At 38.7% G+C, this 15,516-nt stretch overlaps 1 protein-coding gene across 3 annotated transcripts in view; it reads right to left on the bottom strand.

The window, feature by feature from the left end:
• LOC126377853 (potassium voltage-gated channel protein Shal) overlaps window positions 1-15,186 on the bottom strand; it is a 133,861-nt gene extending 118,675 nt beyond the window's left edge. For all 3 annotated transcript variants that reach the window (XM_050025843.1, XM_050025845.1, XM_050025844.1), the window contains exon 1: window positions 14,036-15,186. In XM_050025843.1, the coding sequence (XP_049881800.1) occupies window positions 14,036-15,150 (1,115 nt within the window). In that variant the 5' untranslated portion in view covers window positions 15,151-15,186. The remainder of the gene's footprint in view (window positions 1-14,035) is intronic.
• Window positions 15,187-15,516: the final 330 nt, after the last annotated feature.

Here is a 15,516-nt window from a genome sequence, read left to right as displayed (position 1 = left end):
GCTGTTAACCTTTGATACTTAATTATGTGAAAACAAACGCAGGCCACACACGCAGCCGAATGTTTGCATGCCACCGAAAGAGAGAAATTACTCCACTATAAGCGGAAAGCGGGCAGCAAATTGAATTACAAATATTGAGAATTGTACCTACTGTAAAACCATGTTAAAATTACATCATAATCAAAGGCATACACTGTCACTGATTCGGAAGATACGTTAAGCCGTTGGTCCCGGTTATTACTTACTGATGTAAGTACGTAGTTACCTGAGTCATGTGAGGGGCCTATGGCGGTTCAGTAATAACCCTGGCACCAGGGTTGATGAGGTTAGTAATTCACCTCACAACCCACACGATAGAAGAAGAAGAATTCATTGAAGACGTTTCTCTACATAATATCCTAGGTGAAATCGAGCGTAATCTTTAGCTCTATATAGTACTGGTTGACAGGCCTCAGCTCTCCCCATATGTCCGGCCAAGTAGTAGAACATTTTGTACGTCGCTTAATCGCCAGTAGTGGTAAAATACGCCCGCGTGATCGAATGGTCACCTTGCGTAGCACGAAACGTAATGAAATATTTATTACTAAGCTTTGTTAATGCTATAGGTTATTTAGATTAAGGGCCAAGGGCTTAAATTTTTAATTGTATAAGTATACGTATGGTATAAGGTAGAAAATCTAGAAAAAATTACGAAATCTAAGCCGCAAGTAATCGCTGAATATATGGGGGTGTTTCTGGTAGCCAATTCAAATTCAAATTCCAAAATATCTTTATTCAGTAGGTAAACATAGTTATACTTTGAATCGTCAATTTTTACATAACGAAAGTCTCATCCGCCTAAAGCTACTGCAGCTTCTCACAACCTGTATAGCCGGGGAAAAGAAGGTGCAAGAAAAACCTCGGCACAGGGCCCTAGACGTTCTTTAAAAAAAAAATGAGCTCCTCTGTCCAATTTTTCACTTTGAACCTGAACTTCTGGGCCACCCTGTATAACAACATAACATTAGCTCACGACTATATGCTAATGGAGTAGTCAGAGCTGAGTACATCTATCACAAGACGAAGTAAGTACCCACGCCTCACCGAGCTTCCTGTTATTAAGAATAAGAATAAAATAAATTTATTGCCAGTAACAATTTACATTTTTCTACCTCTATAAGAACTAGGTAATTAGCAATTTTACGAATACGGGCAAAAGGAAATGGCTCAGCTTGTTAAGAATAGTTTGTATAAGTAATAAGTATATAATATGTATATACAATATAATAACTCAAAACAAAAATAATTGTTAAAAATAATTCTACCTATATCGAAAAGTGTTGTGACTGAAAAAAATGTCAAATATCTACCTACGTCTGTCTACCTAGACAATCTAAGTATCTTTCCGCGTTATTACAAATCGAAGTCTACAAGTTCATTGATTTTAAGGCAACTAATCCTTTCCAGGTTTTCCAGGCTAAGTTCCCCAAGAAAACTGTAGATGGCGCTGTACAGTTTTGTCTTTGTTTAACCTTATAATTTCATGGATAACCGGCATAATTGGTATAAATGATGACCCTTTTTTTAAATAATGTCCCTTGTTATTACACCCAGACGCAACACATCTTCCACCCATTATTATTATGATCAAAATAAGAAGAAGAAAATATAGGTAGCCGCATAATTCAATACGTATCTGATCCAAATATCAAGCAGTTATTTTATATGTGCGTCTGAAATTACATTATACTGGGTGTTAGTGACATCGTAACGAATACTGACGGGGTTGATTCAGACCATGATTCTGAGTTAAAATCAAGTGGAATTTTCCGTCGCAAAATTCATGATTTTTTTTTAGTTTTTTAAAAATATTTTCAATTCTATACTTTTGCGATGGAAAATTCCACTTGATATTAACTCAGAATAATCAGATGAATCATCCCTCTCAGTATTCGTTACGCTGACACTTACACCCCGTACAAGTACATACGGTATCCATATAAGTAAGTATGGGTGTTAGTGACACCGTAACGAATACTGAGGGGGATGGTTCAGACCATGATTCTGAGTTGATATCAAGTGGAATTTCGTGTCAAAAAATTCATGAAAATTTTTCTTTGCTTTTTAATTATTTTCCAATCCATACTTTTGCGACGGAAATTTCTACTTGATATCAACTCAGAATCATGGCCTGAACCACCCCCCAAAGTTTTCGTTACGATGTCACTAAAACCCTGTATTTTTGTATAATTATGTACCCCGGGCAATGAGAAAATACATAATTATTATCACGTTAAAACTGAACAACGCCATCTATATTGTTTTGATATTTAGATAGATATACAACATACATACATACATTTTTTTTTTTTTTTTAATTCAACTCAGACTCTGCGACACTAGCGCCGCGGCTGCGGGATATCTTTAATGGCGCGGATTATATTTTAAACCTGGAATTAAGTTTTCGATTTGTAATCTGACAGTTTTAGTTTCAGCCTTTCAATATCAAAAATAATCTTTTAAATCCCTACCTGGTTAGACGTATTGCTATTTCAGTTCGAAATCCAAACCAAGTATCGACTGTTTTTATTTTGATACATCACAAGGGAGCTTAAAAATAGACAAACAAAGCAAACGCGGGTGGTCGCTACGAGTATGTATATAGAAATAGAACTTTGCCTACAACTGCATCTCTGTCACACGCGCGTAATCCCAATTGGGATTGAAAGAGTCACAAGTCACTAGAAGAGAACTTGCAGCCACTCTTCTTCTTATCGTGTGGATTATGAGGTAGATTACCAACCTCATCAACCCTGGTGTCAGGGTTACTATTGAGCCGCCAAAGGCCCCTGACATAGCTCATGTAACGACTACATACTTACATCAGTAAGTAATAACCGGGACCAACAGATTAACGTGCCTTCCGAAGCACGGATCATCTTACTTTCGGAAAATCAGGTAATCAGCCTGTAATGTCCTAACCGAACTAGGGATCAGAAAGTAATTTTTGTGAAACAACTATTTATATTTTTTTATAAACGATTTTTCATCTCTTGGTTATTTATTACTTTACAAAAGTTGTAACAGATTATGAAATACAACTGAAAATAATGGACAGGTATTTACGATTGGAACCTTGTAGTTGTGACGTGAAGGGAGGCATTGACCTATATGTTACTTTCGTTTGATCGATCGAGTGCGTGGCACTGCGCAGAAATAAGTGGTGTGGCGTAAATTGTGGGACACGAGAATGATTTATTTACTGTTGTTTGTTTAAAAATAAATGCAATATTGTCTAAAGGTCTTTTAAACGTTTATATAGTAAGACAGGTTTTAAAAAATACCATTTTATTAGATAAGTTATTAAAATTATTATTCTCATAAACCTCTTCCAATCTCTGCTATGATATTGTTAAGATCTAGAGTTTAGCTCTCTAGTGGATAAAACGCATTTTTCTACACCGTTTTAAGGCAGGAAAAACTCTTTTTTTCGAACTAGAAAGATGATAAATAATTAACTTGTGCAAATACCAAAATACCAATAGTGGCTGCGAGTTGTATTTAGATTGATGACCAGTTTCTTAAGAGATGTAAAATTATACGTATTTCTCATAATCATCATCTCCCTAGCACTATCCCGTTTAGGATCCGCTTACCTAACCTGACGATTTGACAGGTCCGGTTTTTATAGAAGCGACAACTTGTCTGACCTTTCAACCCGGGAAGGCTAAACCAGCCCATTACAGGTTAGGACACATACCTCCGAAAATGCACTTCTCGGGAATGTGGGTTTCCTCACGATATTTTCCTTCACCGCTGAGCACGTGATAATCATGTAACTATAAATAATAAGAAATTTATTTTTTTAAATCGCAGGGTTCATTTTGTTACTATATCAGTGACTTTAGTCTTACGTATGTTCTTAAAAATTTTCACAAGAATTCTGTATTATTTATTTATTTTTCTTATTTATGATTTTTATTCTCAAATTAGTTCAATATATTAAGGTAAGTTAATGTGTGCTTAGACTTTAGAACCCTGTTTTTGTTTCAATGTCTTTTGATTCACCAACCGGCTGCAGCTGAAAATCAGCGTCTAGCTACAGCTAGGCTGTGACATTGCTGAGCTGAAGCCATTCGGCATTAAGTAATTTAAAATGTTAATTTATGTTACGCCGAATATATATCAATCAATCAATAATACTTTATTGCACAACGACATATACAAAGGACATAAACAAACGAATAAAAACATAAGTAAGTACAATATATTTTTTTCCAATAAGTATATTGCAAATTAATAAAAGAACCAAAGAAGTTGTAATGAAATATATAGCATATAAATTATGCTGCAAGTGGTATTGTCATCGCTTAGAGCGATGTATATATTTTTACACTCGAAAACCACTATACCTATCGCTTTCGTTTCATTTTCGTTCAAGAACCATTGCATAATCGTTCCATTCAACCATTGATAGGACGTTAGATTCGCTGAAGTACCCTTTACCCGTGAAATAACCGACCCGGTCAATCCTACCCCGGTATACTGACCCACTTACCGCTACGGTGGACAAAGCTACGGAACGCAAAACAAAATGCGTTTCTTTCAGCCAAACACGCAAGGGTTACTGTTTGAGACTGTTAATTGCTATTCTCCTACCTTTTAAAGACTGGCTCTTTAACTGTAATTATTGTGTGTTAACATTCAAGAATACAAAGCATCACGCCTGCATCCCCGAAGGGGTAGGCAGAGGTATATAACCCACTCGTCGCCAGCTAATATGGAACAAGCTTTTGCCATTAACCAGGCACAAGACCTGGATATAAATTATCTATGCTCCAAACATGAATTCAAAATAAAAACGTTTATTTAAAAACTTAGACAGATATACGTTCAAAATAAAAAAAAAAAATCAAATTATCATAGGTTTAGATTTATCGACCTCCGCGATCCAGTGATTGAGCGTTGCGCTCACGAAAAATCACTTTGTGATCCCTAGTTTGGTTAGGACATTACAGGCTGATCACCTGAATATATATTTTTTCTTTACACTCGAAAACCACTAAGTATACTTATCGCCTTCGTTTCATTTTCGTTCAAGAACCATTGCATAAGCATTGATAGGACGTTAGATTCGCTGAAGTACCCTTTACCCTATAACCGACCCGGTCAATCCTAATTTCCATTCTCCTACCTTTTAAAGACTGGCTTTTTAACTTTAATAATTATGTGTTAACATTCAAGAAAGTCCCGGTTACTACTTACTGATATAAGTATGTAGTCGTTACATAAGTCATTTCAGGAGCCTTTGGCGGCTCAATAATAACCCTGACACCAGGGTTGATGAGGTTGGTATTCCACCTCACTACCCACACGTCCGAACCGGGATTCAAACTAGCGATACTATGACATAGGCCACGGGTAAATATACTACACCAATATAAATATATAGGTACTTTATAGTGGTAAGATTCCGAATCTCAATTTCCATTTTAAGACTCCTCGCCTCGGCACATAAAACCGATTGTTTATAATACAGCTCTTAAGCCTATCGGACGATTTCACCCGCAAGTGGTTAAACTTGGTAACTTAATATCCTTTTATATTTTACTAGGTAAAAAACTTTGTTCATAAACTTGATTACATGAACAACCCCAGTTATGCAAGATTTTGTACTGGTTTGTTAATAATTCAGCTGTGGAAAATGTTTTGTACGCTTTTTCTTGGGTGTGGTATTAAGTTTGATGCTTTTTACCCGACTACGCCGAAGCAAAATGGAGCCAGGTTAGCATACGACTCTAATCTGGGGGGTTAAAATGGCCACATTCAAATCAATGGAAGCAAATTCATCTAAGAAAGCAATATTGCTTTCTTAGACGAATTGCTTCGATGTAGCCATTTTAACCCCCCTGTCCTCACAGTTTGCTACGACCACGGCTATCTTATAAACATCACTATTCGGAAGAATTTTAGATATTTTTTTTAATGGAGAATGCTACCGATTCAAATTCAAATTCAAAATATCTTTATTTAGTAGGCAACATAGTTACACTTTGAATCGTCAATTTTACATAACGAACGTCTCATCCGCCTAAAACTACTGCAGCATTTCACAACCTGTGTAGCCGGGGAAAAGAAGCTGCAAGAAAAACCTCGGCACTTATTTTTTTTTTTTGACGTGACTTACTGTAGATTAGCCGCACATGGCATTAACTACTTGGCTGGACAAATGGGAAGCGCTGAAGGCTCTCACCCGGTACAACGTTTAAGACAACAGGCCTGAGGGTGCCCAGTTGGGCGCGAACCTCAGCTCAGGGCGTCGTCTGAGAGGAAAAATATTTGAAAGAATTAATCGACCCTAGCGGGTCGATAGCGATAAGCGCTGAATGAGGGAAATCGTCGACCACGCCGGCGGGGTCGGTATCGGGGTCCTGAAACCTCGGCACAGGGCCCTAGACGTTCTTTAAAAAAAAATAAACATAAAATATTGTTATACAATTGAGTAATTTAGCTGCCTAATATCAGTTCTCAGACAGTTAATCCCAAGCATTCATATCTTCTAAATAATCACTAACTGTATAATAACCTTTTTTGTAAAGTTTCTGTTATTTAGAGCGTGGCTCTTCGTGAGTGATGATGTATCCATATACTTTGCCTCTCCCAAACCATCTCACTTGAGTAGATAAGACAGGTGACTCTAACAAACCCATTTGAGCGCAATATACCAAGTTAAACGGCCCAAGGTGATGCCTCGGGGATGTCCACTTAGCACTCAAGTTATGCTTGCCTGAGGGCTATGAATATTAATAGCTACAAAGTTAGCCAGGTAAACACACAATATACAGTGCTTCTATTTTCTTAATGCCCATCGATAGTATCGCATTTCCAAATACAATCAAATGCTAATTTCCATGTTCATCGATTATTAGATTTATCATGTATCACAGTAACGGCCTCTGTGGTCCAGTGGTTGAGCGTTGGACTCACGATTCGGAGGTCCCGGGTTCGAATCCCGGTGGGGAGATATCACAAAAATCACTTTGTGATCCCTAGTTTGGTTAGGACATTACAGACTGATCACCTGATTGTCCGAAAGTAAGATGATCCGTGCTTCGGAAGGCACGTTAAGCAGTTGGTCCTGGTTACTATTTACTGATGTAAGTGAGTAATCGTTACATGAGCCATGTCAGGGGCCTTTGGCGGCTCAATCATAACCCTGACACCAGGGTTGATGAGGCTGGTATTCCCCCTCACAACGCACACGATAAGAAGAAGAAGAAGATGTATCACAATTTAAAATCAGAACTAAGTATTTTATTGTTGTCTTTATCACGCTGGAATTAAAACAAAAAAATACTTACTTAGATCTGAAGGGTTAAAAAGGCCACATCGAAGCAATGCATCTAAAAAAAACAACATTGCAATTTGACATTTGCACATATAAAAGTAAGTGCGCAATGCACACAAAAAGCAATATTGCTTTTTAGATGAATTGCTTTGATGTGACGTTTTTAACCCCCCAGAATTCAAATTCTTATGCGCGATAATTTACTGCTATCAAACACTAGTCTGCCAGATAGTTTTACTGCTAATGGCTACGGCTATACAGGTTGTGAGAAGCTGCAGTAGTTTTAGGCGGATGAGACGTTCGTTATGTAAAAATTGACGATTCAAAGTGTAACTATGTTACCTACTGAATAAAGATATTTTTGAATTTGAATTTGAATTTGAATGGTATGAGTATAATCGGGTCGTGTACTATGTTCAAGATAAAAAAATAAAAAAATAAAAAATAAAATAAATAATATAAAATTCTGATTACTAAATAAATACAAATCTAAAGGTGACAAAAAACGTCTTATTTTTTATATTCCACTTATTTATGAATGTTAATCAAGAAAAACGTATTAATAAGTCCGCCATTTTGTCACGTTTATCCATGACGTCACAGTGTGCTTTTTCAAACAAATTCCATAGTAATTTCGCGTTTTGACGTTTAGTTAAAAGTAACTGATTTTAGTATTACTGCTAAAACACGTATTAACGTACAGTAGTTTTTCAAATTAATGATATGACGGTCATATTTTATCGACCTGTGTATGTTTATAAATATTACAGTCTTAATACACGTTAATACAATTGAGTGGAAATGATAGAAAATAGTAGTTACCCAGGCAAAGTATGAAATCACAAGTACCCTTAAACATCATTCCATCGAGATTTTCTATCAATAGTTCAATCAACCCTAAAATCTAGTTGTTCACAGTTCGAAACCGAAACGACAGCCAACCACAAAAGGAGGTTCCTTACACAATAGCGAACCCAATATATGAAGGGAAGTAAGATGGATTGGAGGATCGACGGGAGGGTAAATGATTTATATCAACCCCTAAGATTACAAGATACGAAACGATGGACTCATTGACGGGATTGTTATAGAAATCCCGGTGGGGACGTATCACAAAAATCACTTTGTGATCCGTAGTTTGTTTAGGAGATTACAAGCTGATCACCTGATTGTCCGAAAGTGATGATTCGTGCTTCGGAAGGCACGTTAAGCCGTTGGTCCCGCTTACTACTTACTGATGTAAATATGTAGTCGTTACATGACGTTGAGGAGCTCGGAGGCGCAGCGGTAAACGCGCTCGGTCTGCGATTGTTGAAATTAAGCAACTTTCGCAAAGGCCGGTCATAGGATGGGTGACCACAAAAAAAAAAGTTTTCATCTCGAGCTCCTCCGTGCTTCGGAAGGCACGTTAAGCTGTTGGTCCCGGCTGCATTAACAGTCGTTAGTAACCACCAATTCGCACTGGGCCCGCGTGGTGGCTTAAGGCCCGATCTCCCTATTCATCCATAGGGAGGCCCGTGCCCCAGCTGTGGGGACGTTAATGGGCTGATGATGTGTACATGAGCCATGTCAAGAGCCTTTGGCGGCTCATAATAACCCTGACACCAGGGTTGATGAGGTTGGTATTCCACCTCACAACTCACACGATAAGAAGAAGTTAAAGAAATGTTTACAAATCGGGATTCCGTTTACTTTTCTGTCTGTTCCGTAGTCTGGGTCTAAACAGGATACGATGTTGAACTTCATCTAAAAAACAAAGACATAATGCGCATATAAAAGTGCGCAATTTCAATAAATGTCAAATAGCGTGTGCGTCAAGCTAGCGGCCTCACTAGCTTGACGCACACGCTATTCGGTCACCGTCAAGCTAGCAAGTGCAATAAAACATGGCTATAAATCCAGAACCGTGATGGTACTAATTTTTTTACAACAGTTACTATTTTTTCAATAAGAGTACTAATTTTTGGTATGGTCAAATTATTTTTTCGTGCCCATTTTTTTTTTGAGGCCGCTAGCTTGACGCACACCAAATAGCAATATTACTTTTTAGATGAATCGATTCACAGAGTAACAGCCCATAGGCCTTTCTTCAATCGACGTTAGGGAGTAATGATCGTCACTGCTACGCTGCTTGCCGTCTTGCTTTTTTGTAATTGTTTTAGTAGACATTTGATATGATGTTTTTGTCTTTTTTTTGTGTGTGGCGCCCTTTTATAATAAACTATTTTTATTCTATTCTATTCTGCTCGACTGCAGGTAAACATAACTATACTTACGAAATTATTTTACCGAAATTCAATAATACATCTCAAGCCTTAAAGCCTGTCAAAGCATACATGCAGGAGCTTCCATAATGGCCGCCGGAAGCTGGGAGACGGGACGTGACGTCATCAACACGGCGTACGCTCCATTAGCCCAGGTAACTTTCCTGATGGTACTTTTTAATCAACGGTCTATAGATGTATAGCAACGCGATGTTCCAATCAAAGTTTTGAAAGAAACATAGAAATACTTTATTATTTTAGGACGACAGGTAGACTGATATTGTAATAACATCACATTACAGGACAAAGAGCACAAAAAAATTATACATAACATAACATTCCTCATTCTGATGTAGGGAAAAAGTCCGCCAAACTGAAGTGGGACTGGGCCGGACACGTTTGTCGGATGCATCCGGAGCGGTGGGCACGAGTCGTTACTCACTGGATACCTCAGGGTGGGCTTAGAAGTCGAGGCAGACCGCGTAAAAGATGGTGTGACGACCTCAATGCTTATCGCAAGGATTGGCCGGAGATCGCGCAAAGTCGAGAGGAGTGGAAAAATTAAGGGCTTTGCCCAGCAGTGTGATCGTATAGGCTAAATAAGATAAGATAAGAACATTCCTCTATCTCTATAGACAGAGGTGTACAGTAGTAATACATCCTGACCAGCTATGTTTAAGCCCCATGTAATAGAGGGCGAGCCTATGAAACCACGTGATATAAATTATCTGTGATCCGAACATGAATTTAAATTCAAAAGTCGAATTCAGTGACCACAACAAAGTCGAAAACAACAACATCAGCATTTATGAAATATTTTTATTATTAAAAGCATTAAGTAGATATTACTTATTCGTTGTCGAGTCGAGTTGATATCAAGTGGGTTTGTTTTTTTATTATTTTCAATTCCACTTGATATCAACTCAGAATCATGATTTGAACCATCCCTCAAAGTTTTCGTTACGATGTCGCTAACACCATGTATATTCACAAACAGAAAACATAATATATTGAAATATCGGGAGTCTCATATCCCCATTTAAACGCGGTAAGAACCCGTTATTATGTGCTTTAATTATCATAATATATTGTCCTGAAAATTACGGAATTTTATTATTGCTACACACGTTTTGATAAAGATTTTATAAAAATAAACTATAATTAAATAGGTACATGTAAGCTGGTATAACTAAGTTACTTAATTATATTTATACACGCTATGCGCTTTAGGATGTACGTACGCTAGAAGCTTAGGATATTATTACAAATAATATTTAATATACCTAATTATAACAATAGCCCACCGGACGGCTGGTTACGGCCGTAGTAGCCTAGTTAGTAGAATGTTTGCCTCTCACTGTGAGGTCGCAGGTTCTAATCCCAGAACAGGCCATTGATTGTGATTTGGCATTCGTGTTTAGATCATAACTATCATAGTAAAGAAACCCTCCCTCCGGAGGCATATGACCTGACCTGTATTGGACTGGTTTCCCTTCCCAGGTTGAAAGGTCAGACGGGCAGTTGCTTCTATAACCGGACCTGACAAATCTTCCGCTCCCAATCCAACAATGAAGCAAGTAAAAATATTATTGTATATGAAACGATCGACGAATGTAGAGGAAGTAGGAGAAGTAATCAGGACTAAAACAGGAATAAATAGGATCGAAGCAAATGGAATTTCATATTCTCTGCTTACCCGGGAAATATGCCTGAGTTTATGTATGTATTGTGTCGTGTTTATAGACTTTTGAACTTATATTACTTGACCTCTTTGAAGTTCATCTTGGGAATAATTATGTAGAATTAATTACACTGGTCAACAAACTTTAAGGTTCAGCCAGCCATCATTGCACCAAAATAAAAAGAAATAATTACAAAAAGATTCTTAACTAACAAATGACTATGAAAAAAATGAATATGAAATGACTTGTGCTAATCAAAACAAATATCAGCGAGTGGCAAAACGTGTTTAAAATCTTTTCTTGGTAAATTGTATGTGGTTTTTCGCAGAACGTATACTCGATTGACCGACTTCCCTTTACACTGAAAGCTGTTTTACGAGTATACTCCACTCACTTCGATCGCGCGTGTAATGTAGCCTTGGTATACAATCTTATTTCATTTGCTGAAAGTATAAATTTTATAAAAATGTGTAGTACCAACCAATCATCATCATCTTCATAGCGTTATGCTGCTTACCTAACCTGAAGATTTAACAGGTCCGGTTTCTGCGGAAGCGACTGGCTGTCTGACCTTCCAACCCGCATAGCGAAAACCAGCCCAATACAGTGTAAGTCACATACCTCCGAAACGCATTTCTCGGGAATGTGGGTTTCCTCACGATATTTTCCGACTGCCAATATTCTGCCAATCGTCTATATTATATATTGTCTGTCATTTCCTTTTATGTGACGTTACTTGTGTACAATTGGCAAATGTCAGTTAGTTGTACTTTTTACACCACTGCAAACATTTTGTCGGTGGCGCAACTGTGGTGGCGTCGCCATAGTGTCACCCTTAGCCAGACAAAAAGGGGTCGCGTGGGATGTTGTGTGTAATTAGACTACTATTTACTGCTTCTGCACTGTCACATAACATCTATACAAAGATATTATAAATGAGAAATTGTGTTTCTGTTTGTTTCTCCGTCTTTCACGGCAAAACAGAGCGACAAATTGACGTGATTTTTTAAGTGGAGATAGTTGAAGAGATGGAAGTTACATAGGCTATTTTTGTCCCTTTCTAACTCCACACTTACCTAAAATAGGGGGTGGTAGTTTGTATGGAGCGTTCCACAATTTCAAGGTAGAAAGCTAAAACTTGGTAAGCGGACTATTTGTGACTAAAAATAATCGTGGATCTCTTTTTTTGAAATCTGCCAGGGGCTGAAATTTTATATGTGACTTTTCACATTATATTACATTATTAGTACATTAGTAAAAGGTGATCCATGTTACGCCGAATTCATCCATCACAAGAACTAAGTACTCACTCCTCACCGAGCTTTTTTCTGCACAATATTGTTGTGAAATGTAACTAAGTAAATAAAATAACTTCATTAGCGAACTTTTGTTTGTTGACAATTTGTTGTTATGTAGGGTATATTTTATATACCTTTTTTCAGTTTACGATTTTATAATATAGTCATGTAATCATAAGATTCATAATATAATATTAATGTTATGTGTGTATATTTTAATGTTGTAAATGAATATGTGTGTCGTAGATTTTACCTAAATAAACTTTTTTATTATTATTATTAATATGCACATATTTATTTCAGTCACTCGTATTGACTAATCAAATCGGTAACTAATCAAATTCCCGGTGGGGACATAACACAAAAATCACTTGGTGATATCTAGTTGATTAGGACATTACAGGCTGATCACCATCAGGTGATCATGACAATCATGTCCGAAAGTAAAATGATCCATGCTTGGGAAGGGATGTTAAGCCGTTGGTCCCGATTACTACTTACTGATGTAAGTATGTAGTCGTTACATGAGCCATGTCAGGGGCCTTTGGCGGCTCAGTAATAACCCTGACACCAGGGCTGATGAGGTTGGTATTGCACCTCACAACCCATACGATAAGAAGAAGTTTTGTTTTCATACATATAATATCTATTACGTGAATCATCATACTATAAACGTGAGTGTTTACCATTACAGATGTCAAAGCGCAAATTGCATGTAAACTTGCATATACTAAAACGTAAAATAAGACGTAAAGATATTAAAATACTAATTTGAGCAAGTTGATAAATGGGTGTCAAAAATTTAAAGCAATGTTCTTTAATCTCAAAATAAAAATTGCATTATGACTTCGTTACGACGACGTTAAATGCTGTACTTCAAAACACATCACGTGGAAATAACTATGATGACTCTGGAAATAGCCAGTTAACTATAAAGTTTCAAGACCACCCCGACAACAGGGATAATAAAGGCATAAGTCCACAACTTTTTATTATTTTACATTTACTGGGCCGAAAAGCCCCATTCGGTTTTATAATGGTTTTACAACTCGCATTCATCTACACATCGTTACACAGAAGAGAATGAAATTAAAACCGTGTAGCCACATCAATATTTCACAGCTTAAACCTTTTATGGCGGGAAATCTGCGACGCCATGACAGTTATTTTCCCGCGTTAATTTTTAATGGCGGCGACAGGTGTCAGCGCTGAGCCGCGCGCGCTATAAAGATTTTTCAGTTCCCAAGAGATTAATTAGTTGATTCCCCTATTGTGGGAAACTAACACCTTTTTTTCATTTCAAAACAATAACATCGTAGCCTTGCTACACAAACCGTCTGAAACATACACGCTCTCAAGAATACGCACTTGGAAAATTGCACGATTAAATTTTTATACGATCAAGGTCTCATAAGGTATTCAGAGGTACAGTACAGTGGTTAAAATATTAAAACGATTACTCACCCGAGCGTAGTCATGGTTACGATGGTGTACCAGAAGGCAGCAGGAATGGATGTGAAATTGGTGTCTTGCTCGTTCTTCTCGGCGTAGAACATAACAGTCGCGAATATGATGATCGCCATGGCCAGGGAGAATACCAAGAACCCAAGCTCGCTCGCACAAGACTTCAGCGTATACCCGAGGATCCTCAAACCCTGAGAGTGCCGGGAGAACTTGAAGATACGGAACACTCTGAACACTCTCAAGGTCACGAACGCTCCCGACACGTCATCGTTGTCTGTTATGCCTAACCCGATATAGTACGGTAGAATCGCAACCACGTCAATGATAGACATGACAGATCTGACGAATTTGCAACGGTCGGGAGCGGCGAACAGCCGAAGCAAGTATTCGGCAGTGAAGATCATCACGCAAGCTGTGTCTAGGCAGAAGAATACTATCTTGTACCGCTCTCCGCAGGGCAGCGTGCCCGCTCGGCCGGGCCTGTGGCCGCACGGGACGGTCTCCACTACGTTGGCCATCACGGAGACGGCAATGAAAAATCCAGTGACATAGTAAAATACTAAAGCGGCAGTTGAAGTGTGCGGATTCTCAAACGCCCGCCACATTTTCTGCCGCAAGTCCGTGAGCTGGGGCAGACTCTGGTCCCCAGCCTCACTGAGCTTATCGTCCATGAGACGCTCGGCATTCTCCCGTTTCCTATCCCTATAGTCCTCATAACAACAATCCCCTATCACATCCGGGAGTATCCCGAAGAATGCTAGCTCCTCATCGTACCCCGTCAAACACTCATGTTTTGGATAATGCAACTTCCCCGTTCTGTAGTAGTTGAGTATGTGCCTGAAGATATCAGGGTCTCTGTCGAAGAAGTACTCGCGACTGTCCTCGTCGTAGAAGAACTCTCGCTCGGAGGAGCCGAGGAGTGAGTCCGGATATTTTTCGAGCGTGTTCCTCCAGGTCTCGAAGCGGCGTCCAGAGACGTTGATGAGGAGTTTCTCGTCCTCGGCTCGCCGTCTGTCTTTGGGGACCGGCGGTGGTGGGTGGGGGTGGGTCGCGATGGGGACCCAGCCGATGGCGGCGGCGCGGGCGAAAGGGAGCCACGCGGCGACAGACGCCATGGCGTGGTGGCGCGGCAAAGTCGCCGCGACTACTGGCACTACTGGCAGTGGCGCCCCCCGCGGTCCGCTATTTCGGGCGCCCGCCCAGATGGACAGTGTTGCCACAGTCCGCACCAAAATAGCAATTATCGATGCACTTGTTCATCGCACATGTTTGCTTGTTTATTGTGGTCGCATGATTAATGTGCTATGGAATGAGCCATAACGTTTCGACTCAATAATTTCAGACTGATTTTACATGTGAATCATTTCTATGGGTAGCCTGAATTGTTAAATGGATAATTTTAGAAATAACATCAGATCTATACATAACATAACATAACATTCAAATTTCACTAGTATTTTATTTTTTTTAACTATAAAAAT

Source organism: Pectinophora gossypiella, chromosome 24, assembly GCF_024362695.1.
Source record: "Pectinophora gossypiella chromosome 24, ilPecGoss1.1, whole genome shotgun sequence".
NCBI lineage: Eukaryota > Metazoa > Arthropoda > Insecta > Lepidoptera > Gelechiidae > Pectinophora > Pectinophora gossypiella.
Note: the sequence above shows the minus strand (reverse complement) of the source record. Positions and strands in the feature narration are given on the sequence as shown.